This window comes from Carassius carassius, chromosome 7 (genome assembly GCF_963082965.1).
Source record: "Carassius carassius chromosome 7, fCarCar2.1, whole genome shotgun sequence".
Lineage (NCBI taxonomy): Eukaryota > Metazoa > Chordata > Actinopteri > Cypriniformes > Cyprinidae > Carassius > Carassius carassius.
In genome coordinates, this window is record NC_081761.1 from 19,765,717 (window position 1) to 19,781,251 (window position 15,535).

At 36.9% G+C, this 15,535-nt stretch overlaps 1 protein-coding gene across 1 annotated transcript in view; it reads left to right on the top strand.

Annotated features, from left to right (window-relative positions):
* LOC132143667 (vang-like protein 1) overlaps positions 1-15,535 on the top strand; it is a 133,450-nt gene that overhangs the window by 116,282 nt on the left and 1,633 nt on the right. Inside the window, exons 6-8 of the mRNA XM_059554092.1 lie at positions 1,819-1,952; positions 11,390-11,540; positions 13,840-14,074. Coding sequence (XP_059410075.1) covers positions 1,819-1,952; positions 11,390-11,540; positions 13,840-14,074 — 520 coding nt within the window. The remainder of the gene's footprint in view (positions 1-1,818; positions 1,953-11,389; positions 11,541-13,839; positions 14,075-15,535) is intronic.

Sequence of the window (15,535 nt, forward strand, 5' to 3'; positions counted from 1 at the left end):
TGACAAACTATGTATCATTATAAAGATCTAAGCCTCAAGCATCGACGACAGATCACTGTTTTTCAATGGAAAGCTTATAAAGACTGTATTTGCTACATTTGTGTAAGCAGTTCACATAAAAAAATAAACATTGAAAACGCTGTACATACCAGATCCGTCTTAATAACGAGTCATAAACACATCCACATCTGTAAATCCCGGTTTAGTTAGAAAGGTAAGGGTCCACTGAACGACATCTCATGAAGCACGTTTAGTCCAATGAAGCAATAACGTTGTAATATGGATCATAATTCCTTTGTTTACATTTCATTTCTTCAGCGACAGAATTGTTTGCGTCCCTTATGGAATAACTCACGGGTTGGAAACTGCGTCTTGGTAGTAAAAACACGGCATGGTTTTGCAGCGTACAGTGTCACAAACAGAATGAGGCGATCCACCGGAAAAAAGAATGAATGAAAAATAGGCAGAAGATAGTTTATTTGAATTTGGCGCTCTCTCCTGAGAGCTGGTGACGCGCTCTGACGCACCTGTCAGCTGATGGAGGCGGAACTTACAGCGATCGCAAATTCCTGTCTTTCTTTTAATTTTTGACAATTTTTATATATGTGAGAGTGTGTTTTATGTTGAATGTGAATGTATCTGCATGATAACCGTCTGTTTGAGTGCAAATCAGCCCAAATCAGCCTGCTATTACTTTTTAATATTTTTATATTTTTAATATTTATTATTAAAATTTCACATAGAGCAGCTGTTACTACACAGAGCCATTGTTAATTGAAAAGCTGCGCAAATCCACGTTCATTATCAGTGTTTATTTGCGCAGCTTCTCAGTTAACAACGGCTCTGTAACAGCTGCTCTGTGAAATCACGCACCTGATGGAATTTACTGCTGATTAGAGAACCGGCTTTACTGACGAGATGCGCATTAACAATCGGCCGATCTTGATCGGTGCACCCCTACTAATAATCAACTTAGATACGGATACATTTTCTATTTGGCCTACATGTTTGCATCTTTATATTTTGCTGGCTTGCCTGGCACACGCACATTTGTTTAGTGAAGTTCACAAAAAGACTCGCTTAAAGAGTTCTGCGTAATGAAAATGTGCGCATTGAATTGATTCAGTCATATTCAAATGATCACTTAACGTTTTTCATGGCATCCCTCTGCTTGCATGATAAATATATTTTTTAGAAATTAATATTTATTTTAGTTAATTAGATAACTATGAAAAAAAAAGATGTACGACGTTCTTTCCGAATGCAGATATGAATAATTTTGTAATTGTTACATATGCAAATACAAATACTGGCTGTTACATGAAAATTTAACACATAATATCATAATTATGAGTTTTTTTTATTAGAATATGAATTAATAAGCGTTTATTGATAAGAACTATTTCATGTCTTTTCATTTACAGTAGCATAAACAACGAGTAACTCAAGTTTTTTTTTAAATAAGAAATCAGTAGTCGTGCAACCCCTAGTTGTAACTATATTTTTCATAAAAACATGGTAGTGTTATGAAGTTGTCTTCTATGGGAACGTATAATTCCACATGCAAAATCATTTTAATAATATAAAACCACTATTAATATTAAGTCAACACTATTCTTTTTTTTTAGACTGTTATTGAACAAATCTGAATCAACACTGAACTTTTTTTTTTTTTTTTTGAGAGAATTGATGTCTGTTTGCATCATTGAATCATTATTGTCATATTTATCCCTGTAAAGCTGCCTTGAAACAGTTTGTATTGTATAAAGCGCTATATAAATAGGTGACTTGACTTCTTCTGGTCTTATCCACGTGTAGCATCCAGAGGGCAGCAGTGGTTATCCTAGAGAACTACTACAAAGACTTCCCTGTCCATAATCCTGCGATGCTAACAGCTTCCAAGTCCCGCGCCGCCAAACACCTGGCTGGTCTTAAAGTCTATAATGTGGATGGTGAGTTCACAACCACTCATTTCCATTTGCTTAGAAATGTGTTTCTCCTCTCAAATGCTTTTCCAGTTTAGTTATTTTAACTCAGACCTCAGAGCTTTGTTAACTTTGACATGACTGTACCGATCGTACTAAACTGATGTGGTAAATTCTTTGTGACCACTGACAATTATGCTGTTGTTAACATTTATCTTCTCTGGTTTTGTGTCCCTGCCAAAAAGTCTTTAAAATGAAAATGAAAGCTTACCTTTTGGACAGTAAGTGGATCATTAAACTGTATTGTCCCTTTATTTTGGCCCGGAACACTTTGTTGCTGCACAGTAATCACTGATGAATGACCAGATGTTTTGGGGCACCAAAGTGGAAGTTTTGTTCATATATTTAATTGCTTGTCTGCACCAGTGAAGTCACATATTTCCCTAAAAACTGCACAGAATGCATGTTAGTTATTATATTTTTTTGTTTGTTTGTTTGTTTGTTTGTTTGTTTTCAGACATAATAACAACAAAACTTTGGCATTTATAAAACAAAGATAACAAACAAGGTGTGCTGTCTGCAGCCTTGGTCTGTGGTGATCTTCATTTAGAAACGCATCATTAAAATGAACCATAACTCAGTGAATACTCGACGAAGAGACATGATATATATATATATATATATATATATATATATATATATATATATAGAAAGCTTGACATGTCTACTTTTAAACTAAACAAGTGCTGCCAAAAACAAATATTCTGTGATAAAGTAATCTATATGAAAACTATGCGATGTCCAGTCTTTCACGTCTCCCTTCATTATCTGATGGGACCATGCGCACGTGCTGAACGTGCTTTTGAGATTATAATGTTTCACTGAAGCGCGCGGCTTGAATACACCCATACAACAGAAAACAACGCAGCAAAACTCTTCAAGTTTTTTTTATTTTACTGTTTGCTTCACGATGAGAGGAATAAGACATAATTCAACCCAAGAAGATGTGATGAGGATTACCTCAGGATTTGAGAATTCCTCAGAAAAAATGAAGCGCTTTATTCAGCAGAGATCATAAACATGAGTAAGTCTCTTTTTATTTATTTATATACTTGTATTAGGTTTCACATAATGTGTAAACATTTTACTAGTTTACTAGTTTTACTAGTTTTTCCAAACTATAATTCCTGAATAAATGTATAATTAAGTGAAACATTATGAAGTTTTAATAACAATATACACTATACCATACAAAAGCTTGATGTAAATAATATAAATGTAACAAATAAATGTAATTGTAACAAATGTAACAAACAATGCTGTTCTTTCAATTTATCAACAAAAAGAAAAACCTTAAAAAATATTCTCAGCTCTTTTCCACATTAATAATAATAATAATGATGATACTAATAACAATAAATGTTTTTTTTTTTTTTAGAAAATCAGTGTGCGACTGGAGCAATGATGCAAAAAAAAATCTGCTTTGAAAGTCAGCTTTGATTGTTCCTAATAAACTGTTTAACTGGACTCGCAAGTGAATATTACATTATTTTGTGGGATAATTAAATATATTCTAAATAAACTACAAACATAAAAATATACATTTATTTTGTCCTCACATTCTTTCTTGTAACTCTTCCCTCTCAGTCACAAACCTGATGCAGCTCATTATGCAGGCCTTTGTCTTCAGGTGTAAATCACAATGATATTCATGATAGTTGACGCCTACTCAATAATGACTTTATACAAACAAAAAGTGTCTTAGAAATTTTAAATCAATATATTGTTTTCTGTGAGTAAACAAGATGATTTTCACATAATTTAGAAAGGAAAATTCTAGACTACAAGCTCCAGTTCTCAAAAGTCTCAGGATACAATGTTCTTTGTGTTTTATGGCCTTATTCAAGAGATTTACAATTTTTAGTTTTTCACTAACCACGCATAACATTTTTTTTTCTCAAAAACACAATCATGTACATACATGCTGCTCACATATTATTATAGCCCAGTATGTGCTGATTACAGTGAGATTAGACTTTACCCATTTAGATGTTTATAAGCAACTGAAAAAGCAAAAATGTCAGGGCATGACAAAACTTCTCCAGGCCTCAATAATACCCTTAGACCTCAGAGGGTTAAAAGAGTGTGTTTATACATGTCTGCACCTCTACAGATGGATGTTTAGATGGACTTCACTTTTGTGTGTGACTGTAACAGTTGCATATTTAAATTTCATACTCTGGGAGCCATGAATATAATTAATTTATTGTTTGCAATTTATGCATTTACCTTAGAACCAACTGAAATTTAGTAATCATCCTGGGTCACAAAAAAGTTCCCAAAGTCACCTATGTCAAAGTCAAAGTCACCTTTATTTATATAGCGCTTTAAACAAAATACATTGCGTCAAAGCAACTTAACAACATTTATTAGGAAAACAGTGTCAGTAATTCAAAATGATAGTTAAAGGCAGTTCATCATTGGATTCAGTTATGTCATCTCTGTTCAGTTAAATAGTGTCTGTGCATTTATTTGCAATCAAGTCAACGATATCGCTGTAGATGAAGTGTCCCCAACTAAGCAAGCCAAAGGCGACAGCGGCAAGGAACCGAAACTCCATCGGTGACAGAATGGAGAAAAAAACCTTGGGAGAAACCAGGCTCAGTTGGGGGGGCAGTTATCCTCTGACCAGACGAAACCAGTAGTTCAATTCCAGGCTGCAGCAAAGTCAGATTGTGCAGAAGAATCATCTGTTTCCTGTGGTCTTGTCCTGGTGACAAGGTCTTTACAGGGGATCTGTATCTGGGGCTCTAGTTGTCCTGGTCTCCGCTGTCTTTCAGGGATGTAGAGGTCCTTTCTAGGTGCTGATCCAGCATCTGGTCTGGATACGTACTGGATCCGGGTGACTGCAGTGACCCTCTGATCTGGACACAGACTGGATCTGGTGGCCACGGTGACCTCGGAACAAGAGAGAAACTAATATTAGCGTAGATGCCATTCTTCTAATGATGTAGCAAGTACATAGGGTGTTATGGGAAGTGTTTCCGGTTCCGGTTTACCTAATTAATGCAGCCTAAAAATCCTTTAACGGATTTGGATAATAAAAGCATATTAGTATGTTATGTGTATGCCAGGTTAAAGAGATGGGTCTTTAATCTAGATTTAAACTGCAAGAGTGTGTCTGCCTCCCGAACAATGTTAGGTAGGTTATTCCAGAGTTTTGGCGCCAAATAGGAAAAGGATCTGCCGCCTGCAGTTGATTTTGATATTCTAGGTATTATCAAATTGCCTGAGTTTTGAGAACGTAGCGGACGTAGAGGATTATAATGTAAAAGGAGCTCATTCAAATACTGAGGTGCTAAACCATTCAGGGCTTTATAAGTAATAAGCAATATTTTAAAATCTATGCGATGCTTGATAGGGAGCCAGTGCAGTGTTGACAGGACCGGGCTAATATGGTCATACTTCCTGGTTCTAGTAAGAACTCTTGCTGCTGCATTTTGGACTAGCTGTAGTTTGTTTACTAAGCATGCAGAACAACCACCCAATAAAGCATTACAATAATCTAACCTTGAGGTCATAAATGCATGGATTAACATTTCTGCATTTGACATTGAGAGCATAGGCCGTAATTTAGATATATTTTTGAGATGGAAAAATGCAGTTTTACAAATGCTAGAAACGTGGCTTTCTAAGGAAAGATTGCGATCAAATAGCACACCTAGGTTCCTAACTGATGACGAAGAATTGACAGAGCAACCATCAAGTCTTAGACAGTGTTCTAGGTTATTACAAGCAGAGTTTTTAGGTCCTATAATTAACACCTCTGTTTTTTCAGAATTTAGCAGTAAAAAATTACTCGTCATCCAGTTTTTTATATCGACTATGCAATCCATTAGTTTTTCAAATTGGTGTGTTTCACCGGGCTGCGAAGAAATATAGAGCTGAGTATCATCAGCATAACAGTGAAAGCTAACACCATGTTTCCTGATGATATCTCCCAAGGGTAACATATAAAGCGTGAAGAGTAGCGGCCCTAGTACTGAGCCTTGAGGTACTCCATACTGCACTTGTGATCGATAGGATACATCTTCATTCACTGCTACGAACTGATGGCGGTCATATAAGTACGATTTAAACCATGCTAATGCACTTCCACTGATGCCAACAAAGTGTTCAAGTCTATCCAAAAGAATGTTGTGGTCAATTGTGTCAAACGCAGCACTAAGATCCAATAAAACTAATAGAGAGATACACCCACGATCAGATGATAAGAGCAGATCATTTGTAACTCTAAGGACTCTATGTGTGTGTGTGTGTGTGTGTGTGTGTGTGTGTGTGTGTGTGTGTGTTTATGTGTATATATATATTGACTGAGACAATCAAATATATGTATATATAATTTACCACTCTAACACGATCTGTTCTCCTTTGTGTGATTTTGGCTGCTATGTTTTCAGATGCCCTCTCACACTGGTTTCCATGAAAAATGCAAAAACTATTTATTTTTTGTGTGTGACTTCCAGCACATTTCACTCCATACACTTCCCACACTTCTTTTTGATTTTGATCTGTATGTCTTCCTGTCTGTCTTGTTGTACTTGACCAGACACACATTCCAACATGCCCACAAACAATTCCATTCTGTCCTGCATTGGAAATGGTTGGGTTGTGGGTAGTTTGCTGGGTTGTTCATGGTAACAAGCATTTAGTGAAACTTCATCCTGCCATCTGATAAATACTGTGACATACCATGCCAACAGTCAGCTGTCATAAAGGGTTTTTCAGCTCAGTTTTTGCAGCTAATTTAAAACCATCACAAGTCTGACCCTTGTGGGGTTTCTGGCCAATTGAGTATGTTTGCTTAGCTAACAAGGGCATGAGAACAAAAACAAAAGTGATAAAAGCAAGTAAATAAAGTCAGCAGGACGCACACAGAAGCTCTTTTAATTTTATGTCATCTTTCCTGAGCATATACATTTGCATATCTCCTGTATTTGCACTGGTTCTGTCCAGCTCAAAAAATCCTGAGTCTCCAGAGATCCTTCTCCCACCTCCTATAAAGTCAGCCAGTTCATCAGCCACACCTATGCTGGTACCCTCCACCTCTTTGGTTATTATTTCATTTACTCCACCATGCTGCATGGATGGACCTTGGTTTTTCCGGTCTCCAGCTTCGTCCTGGCAAAAGGATCCTCTGGACTTTACCTCAGCCCTCCCACCCTCCAGCTCCACCGGGCTCCATCAGTCCTCACACTCTGTTGTGCTCCTCCTCTTCTCCAGTTCTACCATGGTCCTCACACCCACCAATTCTGCTCCAGCCTGCCAAGCATGCGCTTGTTTCTATCTCGGTCCTGTGAGTCTGTAGTGCTGCCTCAGCCTTCCAGGCCTCTAGTATCACCTCAGGTTTCAGGTTCCTTAGCTCAGCGTGGGTCCCAACCTCCATCGTCTTTGTTTCATCCATTTTCCCCGTGGTTTCATCAGCCATGATCAAATAATAACGTTGTATACAAACATTCATTTTTGCTTTTGAAAATAAACAAAGAGTTTTTCTTGTATGGGTCTTAAGTATTTAGCTTATCTCCTTCAATTTCAGAGATGAATAGAGAAACAGATGAGTTCTGAAATACATCACTTATTCACCATCCTGTCCTCTATCAACATACACTGACAGCAGCTTCTGGTAGACTAAGATTCTGCTGCATATTTATTACATGCACAAAATATCATCTTTGAAGTTTCCATAGATGAATATGGAAACAGACTTTTGACACCTAGTCCCAAGAGAGGCTGGATTTGAATACCTTAAAAATAGGGATTAGGTGAAGGAATTTTGAAGGCGTCATTCATCCAAAAATGTAATTTGTGTCATATTTATTTATCCTTATGTCATACCAAATCCACATGACATTCTTCTGTGGAATACAAAAGAAGTTCAATGGTAGCATTTTTTTTCATGCAGTTACAAAGCTTTCAAGCTTTAACAAGTATACAAAAGTAGTTTAAAGTAATCCACGCAACTCTTTTCTTTGAAAGTAGTATGAAAGATTTATGTGTGGAACAAACTGAAATTAATAATTCATTCACACCAGTTTTGTGAATCAAAACCATCTCAAAAGCATTTATTATAAAAAAAAAATAAATAAATAAAAATAGATGAAACATGTCAGTGACTTGATGCCAGGCATGAAAACTGGCCATATATTACAAGCCAAAACATATTTTCAGTCAGACCACAGCTGGATTGGTAAATGTCACTAAAGCACAGTCTGCACTTATCAATACTGACACAAACCTTGTTACTCTCTATCACTATTTCCAGAATCAGTGCACTGAAAAAAAGTTAAATGACCATGTAATTTAAAGTGCATTTTTATATTGTTCTAACCAAAAATAATGGTTTCTGTTTTAAGCTTGTTTTGTTAATTTTGGCTGAAAGCGAATAACATTTCTTATAGAACATAATTTAAACAATTATGTTTAAAGGGGTCATATGATGCGATTTTCTATTTTTCCTTTTCTTTAGTTTGTAATGTAGCTATTTGTGCATGTACTGTATAAGATCTGCAGTTACAATGCTCGAAGTCTCCCACAAAAGGATTTATTCTATCTAAAAGAAAAGGGTGATTCTGACCGGGCTAAAATGCCTCATTCAAACATACCCCCACATCTACGTCGATGTGGAAATTTTAGCATAATGCTTGCCAAATGTTCATTCCAAAGAAAGAAGGCGTGGTTTCAGGAACCACAGTAGTGTTGATGCAGCCATGTCAGGGAGACACTGGTTGGATCAGAAAACTTAGGCAGGTGACTTGCTGCCTCGCTGCCGTATCAGGCATTGACTTTGCAGGCAGCGTTTTTGCACGAAGGCAGCTCATGAAACTGATTTTGGACAGGCTTCTGAGGCAGAGTAATGGTTTAATGATCTACAGCAAAATATAGAGAGCATTGGTGTTAACTAAGTGGATATTTCATTAATGCAATTTTAATTTCTCGCTAGATATTACGTAAAAAGTGGAAAATGTTGACCAAAAACATACATTTTCCACAATATGACCACTGACGGCGACTTTCAGATGCCATCTTTATTTTCTGGCTTAACTGTCATAGAATGGAATGCATAGGATTGTGAGATATCAAAGGCAGCGAAGGATACATGCTGCCTTCAAAATCGGCCAGATGAAGGCATCTCAGGAGACGGGAACTGAAGCTAACATTGAATTCGGACGTGCCTTGATGCCATTTTTCAGTTTTCGGTTGCAGCAGTTGTGTTTCTATACGAAAGCAAATGCACTTTATTTGGCCTTCCGAAAGTAGATGCAATGAGGTATCATTGGTTAAGATTTATTTACAACAGAACAGCTCAACCCAGATTTTCGAATTTGTGAAACACATTGTATGGATGACAGTTTTGTGAACCTTTCTTAGTAGTTTAAGTATTTGCTAAAAAGTGTATTTAAGTATTTGTTCAAAAGTGGAGTTTTGCGCCCTGTAGAATATTGCGTTGTGTGTGTGCGTGTGAAAGAGAGACAGGGTCACATCCAGTGCTTGAAGCGTATATATAATATTTTAGCCTTTAGAGTACCTAAAGAATACCAACACTTCTGACATGTCGCTATATAAATCACACTTCCCAGGCGGGATCACCTTTCATCTTGACCAATCACGTGAATGAATGCAAGTGGAGTGTGTGGGGCTGTCAGGGTAGGCATATTATACAAGGGAGTAGAATAATAATTAATTATTGATTACTAATTTGAGTCAGTATTTTATACCAAAAATGAAAATTATACTTTTAAATTATACTTAAAATGAAAAGAAGCAGGCTTTTACGATCACATAATTTAAAACCGGTAAACTCCTGGAAAGTCCAAGGATCCAGTAAATTAATTTAAACAGTAAGTTCAGACCAGCGCTAATGCGGGGAAAGACCGACGATTGTGGGGAGAATAGTGACTTATGTTCAGATGTCAGAAAAATTATTCTTTTCAGCATGTATTTGGCTTAAAAGCAAGAGTGTTTTATAATGAGCAGATATTATGGCCAGAGATTTAGTGATTCTGAATGGATCCATAAAGGCAGTTGATTTAGTGGTCTTTGACATTTCTCTGTGGTACTGTTTGGTACCGCAACTTGACTTGTGCTAATTTGGCGCAACAAAATACTGTGGAATTCATTATAATCAGTGATGCTCTCTACACCATAGATACATATACATATCTATGGTCTACACTGAATGCGGCATGGCACAACATGACAAATCCTCGACAGAAAACAGCTGCTGCATTCTATTTATGATGTATTGACACAAGTTTCAAATGATTTTCTAGACAGACTTTAGCTGTTTCGGCGTAGACACTGTTACTCTCCTATCGAGAAGAAACAAAACAACCTCAGCGTCCGATTTTTGAGAAATCACCTTTTTTTTTTTAAACGTGGCTTGTGTACTGTACGAGAATCATCAATGTGTCTGTCATGCGACTCTGTTCCACTTTCGGGCTTGAACTGATGTTAAAACTAAGGACATTATTTACTGTCTTTACATTTATGTTGAAAGCTGACGCTCCCGATTATGGAAAGGGGCGTTAATTTACAATACGTGTTTGTCGTGTTCGGCCAATCATAATGCACTGGGTCAGCTGGCCAATCAAAGCAGACTGTGCATTTCGGAAGGAGGGGCTTTGTAGAAAAGTACACATTTGAGAGAGGCGGGGCATAGATGAACTACAATAATGTACAGTATTTGAAATATATGTTTTTTGAACATTAAAGCGTCAACATATTCTGTTAAAGCATCATATGACCCCTTTAAATATAAATTTTACTGAACAAGAAGAAATTCACGTTACTATATTGGGCAAGAGTAAAAGATGACTTAATTTTTAGGTGACCTATTCTTTTTAAATTTCATGCAGTATATCTCAGTTGTTTCTCTCATTACTCTTTTTTTGGATCCTAATCTCATCTATTATGATAAGTCAAGTTGCACCCAGTATACACACCTCTACACAATACAAACTTCTCATACAGACTACATGGTTTGGCTTAAATCTATTAAACTGACACCACCGGGTGAGAACAAAGACTTGAGATGAATCAAGTTGAACTATTGTCTTTTGTGGAGCTGCTCCACATCTGAATCACATCTTGCAACACTGACACTGTTTTTGAACTGCGGTGAATCAACATTGAACTGACAAAAGCTATTGATGCCTTCTGTAAAATTCACAAATTCACTGTAATTGATTTGAACTGAATTAACACTAAACTGACTTGTTCTGAGTAATGACACTGTTATCTTTTATAGCTGCTTTACAGCAGTTTCCATAGTTGAGTTTCCATTCTGCTATTTTTCTTGTTCATCACTGTGAAGCTGCTTTTACACACACTCTGTCAATGTAAAAATCATTATCAAGGTGAACTGACTAAACAATTTCAATGCATGTGTGTCCCATCGTGATCAGGTCCAGGAGGGAATAATGCAGCTGCTGGAATAGCCCAGTCTCAGTCTCGAGCAATGATTGCTGCTGCTGCCCGCCGCAGAGACAGCAGTCATAACGAACTCTACTACGAAGAGGCAGAGCATGAGAGACGTGTCCGCAAACGCAAGGCTAGGTGAGACAACATTAGTGTAGAGATTTAGAAAGACATTTGGCAAATAATTTTACTTATAAAGAATACATGATGAAAAGTTGGAGAGATAAGCTTATAGACTTGCGCTATGCTTTTTTTAAACAGTGATAGTGCCTGCTTATGATATTTATCATGAATGAATCATGATAGAAATAGATTAGCATGAAATGGGTTCATTTCTAATAGTGATTAAGTGATTAAATCAGACAAAAGATTGCATTACTCAGTCTCTAATGCAGAGGTTCTCATATGTTTGGTGACCCTTTTAAAGTAGCAGAGCAATACATTTTTGTCCTCCCATTTGAATCTGACACACGAGATGTGAGTTTACGTAAGTACATATACTGTATATTGTCAACACTGTAGATTTAAAGGTATAGTTCACCCGAAAATGAAAATTCTTTCATTAATTACTCACCCTCATGTCGTTGCAAGACCTCATCTTCGGAACACAAATTAAGATATTTTGATGAATATCGAGGCACAGCTGACACAGAACAGCATACATTGTTTAGGTTCAGTGGATACTCTCTAAAATGGCGCCAGAGTGACACGTAGGAGACATTGTTGAATAAAGTTGTTATTATTTATTTCCTTGTGCACAAAAAGTAATCTCGTAGCATCATAAATTTACAGTTGAACGACTGATGTCACATTGACTATTTTAATGATGTCCTTGCTAGGGCTGTGTATCACCAGCAAAGTCACGATACGATGCGTATTACAATACAGGACTGCACTGAACCTCAGTAGAATTAAGCAAAACAGCTGTTTATGAAACACTGAATACTTTAGGGCCAGTCCTAACTATAAGCAGTTGACCTCTGCAATATGAAGGGCCTCCATAACTGAACCACAGTACAATATAGGTAATGGCATATGTTTAATGTTTACATTGGGCACTCTCCACCAGTTACAACATTCTGATTGTTTGCATTTAGTTTTTAAGCCCATAAATAATAATTTACTCATTCTAATAAATTTATATTTTAATGTACTCATTAATATATATAAAAAAATATCATTGCACAAATGAATGCACTCTACTTTTTAAAAATAAATTGAAGAGTTCTAAACTAATGCACTGTCTTCTGTATCTTATGCACACACGCTCAGTCACTCACACAGATCACGCTTTGCGTGCAATCAGACATTCAGGAACAAACTTTTTAGCACTGCCCCGAAGAGTTTTAAAAACCATAAATAGCTTAATCGCTCAAGAGCTACATTATCTTTCTCAACATGTAGCTGGTAACATCATTGTTTCTAAAGGAATTAAAGCCACAGCTTCAATGTGAATGGAGAAATGTGGCAAAATGGAGGTAATTTATACATGCACAGCCTCTCTCCTCTCTCTCTCTCTCTCTCTCTCTCTCGTGTAAATAAACACTTGATGAATTACAATGTTCTGAGAATAGAATATTGAAGTGAAGATCGCTAAACTGTAAGCAAACAGGTGTTTTCAGAAAGCAAGCGTGGTTATAGTGGAAAGAGAGCGTGTGCACAGGGTTGCCAAAGATAAGTAACACGCGTAACAGATATTTCCGTATTGCTAAATGTTTCGGGGATAACATCTCTTTATATCAGGCAACCCCGGTTGTGTTCCTCTGCGGCAAGATTAAACCTTGTTTAGACTATATATTATGCTCTATTCATTATTTTTTAGAAACCTTGCACTTTTCCACTCAATTTTAAACGGTGTTCTTGAATCCAAATTAAGCACTGTCCACTGCTGTGCATGTGCCACAATATCGATACAGGGCCAGCTGTATCGATATTCGTATTGTAAAATCTCTGTGATACATCGTCATATCGATATTTTGAACACCGCACTAGTCCTTGCTACATTTCTGGACCTTGACTGTGGTAGTATGCTTGCTGTCTATGGGAGGGTCCGAGATCTCATTCACCAAAAATATCTTAATCTGTGTTTCGAAGATGAACGTAGATCTTACTGGTTTGAAATGACATGAGGGTGTGTAATTAATGACAGAATTTTCATTTTCGGGTGAACTATCCCTTAAAATGTGAACATAATTTGAGTACTACACAAAAAAATTGATGTAGGATTTACTTTGCAAACTTTTTTATTCAGAAATAGTAAATTTTATAAATAATTGCATAGAAACACAACTTAAAAAAAATTTAGTCTTAGTCTAAGTCTGCATTCCCCAGTTTACAGTGCCTCACACTTTGGGAATCACTGCTCTAGACAACAACAGATTATGAAACTGAACTTGAGAAACACGAGATTGTGTGACGACACACTTTTCTTTTTCAGGCTGGTGGTGGCAGTCGAGGAGGCGTTTACACACATTCGTCGCATGCAAGAGGAGGAAAAGAAAAAGGCACCTGGTGACGTGATGGACCCACGTGAGGCAGCTCAAGCCATCTTCCCTTCCATGGCCAGAGCACTGCAGAAATACCTCCGTACCACCAGACAGCAGCACCTCCACAGCATGGAGAGCATACAGCAGCACTTAGCTTTCTGCATCACAAACAACATGACACCCAAGGTGAGGCCACTGACAGTAAGAATCCCAGTCAGGTGTTTTTTTTTATCACAAAATAATCCCAGACAGGGTGATCATGAATAATCTTGAAGGGGTTCATTTCACAATAAAGATTGGCAGCATATGGAGATTGGAAGGCAGCCAGACATGTCTGAATCCAATGATCATGTCATATACTGTCGGCTTAGATGCAGTCATCTGATTGATTTTTGAAGGCAGCATTTATGTATCCTTCGCTGCCATTGATACCCCACAATCCTGCACATACTTTTCTGTGACAGTTGAGCTTAAAAATAAAGACGGTGCCTGAGAATTGTCACCAAACCTATACTGTTTTGTTGAAAAATCATTAAACTATAATGCTTCCTCTAAAATCTAAGGCACCTCCATATGCAAACACTGCCTGCAAAATCAATGTCTAATAGGGCAGCAAGGGAATAAGTCAACTTTCTAAGCTTTTAGATGCAGCTGTAAACATAAACAGGGCTTAAAGTTCTCCGGCACCATGCTGGATCTCCGGCGTGCAATGTTTGGCTACAGGAAAAAGTCATCCTACATTTAAAAACACTTGTTGATATCACTTTCGAGTTTATAAATTCACCTACTTATGTATGATAAGGAACACTGCTTTCACTCTCAACCAAACTAACATTACTAGCCAGTCAGAAGTTTTGCTCTTATAACAACGAGATGCACATTAGCTGATAAATGGAAAATAAGCGTCTCAAGCGTGAAACACTGAAAAAGCTGCAAGGCGCAATAGGCAAAGATCTAGTGTCATGTTTACATAGAAAAACTATTTTTTTGAAAAGCAGTGGAGGTTTGTAAACCGTAATCACGTCATTTCCATAAGAATGATATGATTACCAGAACGATTTTTCCGGGATTTTTGAAAAGATCCTGTTCACACATGACCTCTTAACAGTAATTTACCAGTAAAGACTGTATGTGTGAAAGGGGCTTAAGTCCTCTGCATATTTGGTTAGTTTGTGTTGCTTAATGTTCATCTGGGAAAACTCACTTGAAAGTCCTGGAATTTTATTTTGCAGTATCTGCACAAACCCTGTTTAAGTTACAGTTCTTGGACCATTTTAATGTTTTTTTAGCTGAACTGTAGTTTTCTGTAAGTAAACTGTCTTTGTATATTTCCTATTTCATATTAATTTCCTAGTATTTAATTTACCTTTATTTCTTTTGAACAAAATAATTTCAGAAATGTCATGTTTTAGATTGTAGGTCATGTACCCTGTGAAGGTCAAAGCTAACCAGCTAAACTTGATATCAAAAGCATCCTAAATGTTACGTGTTTGCACCATAAAACATAAACTTTCTTGGTATTGCTGTTTCAAATATCCCACCATAATCTGTAGTCTGAGCCTGTCAAGGGCTAATGGCAGTGGCAGATATGTTACTAGTTAGAATCAAGGAAAATCATTTTCATTTTGTTCATCTCATTTTTGCCCC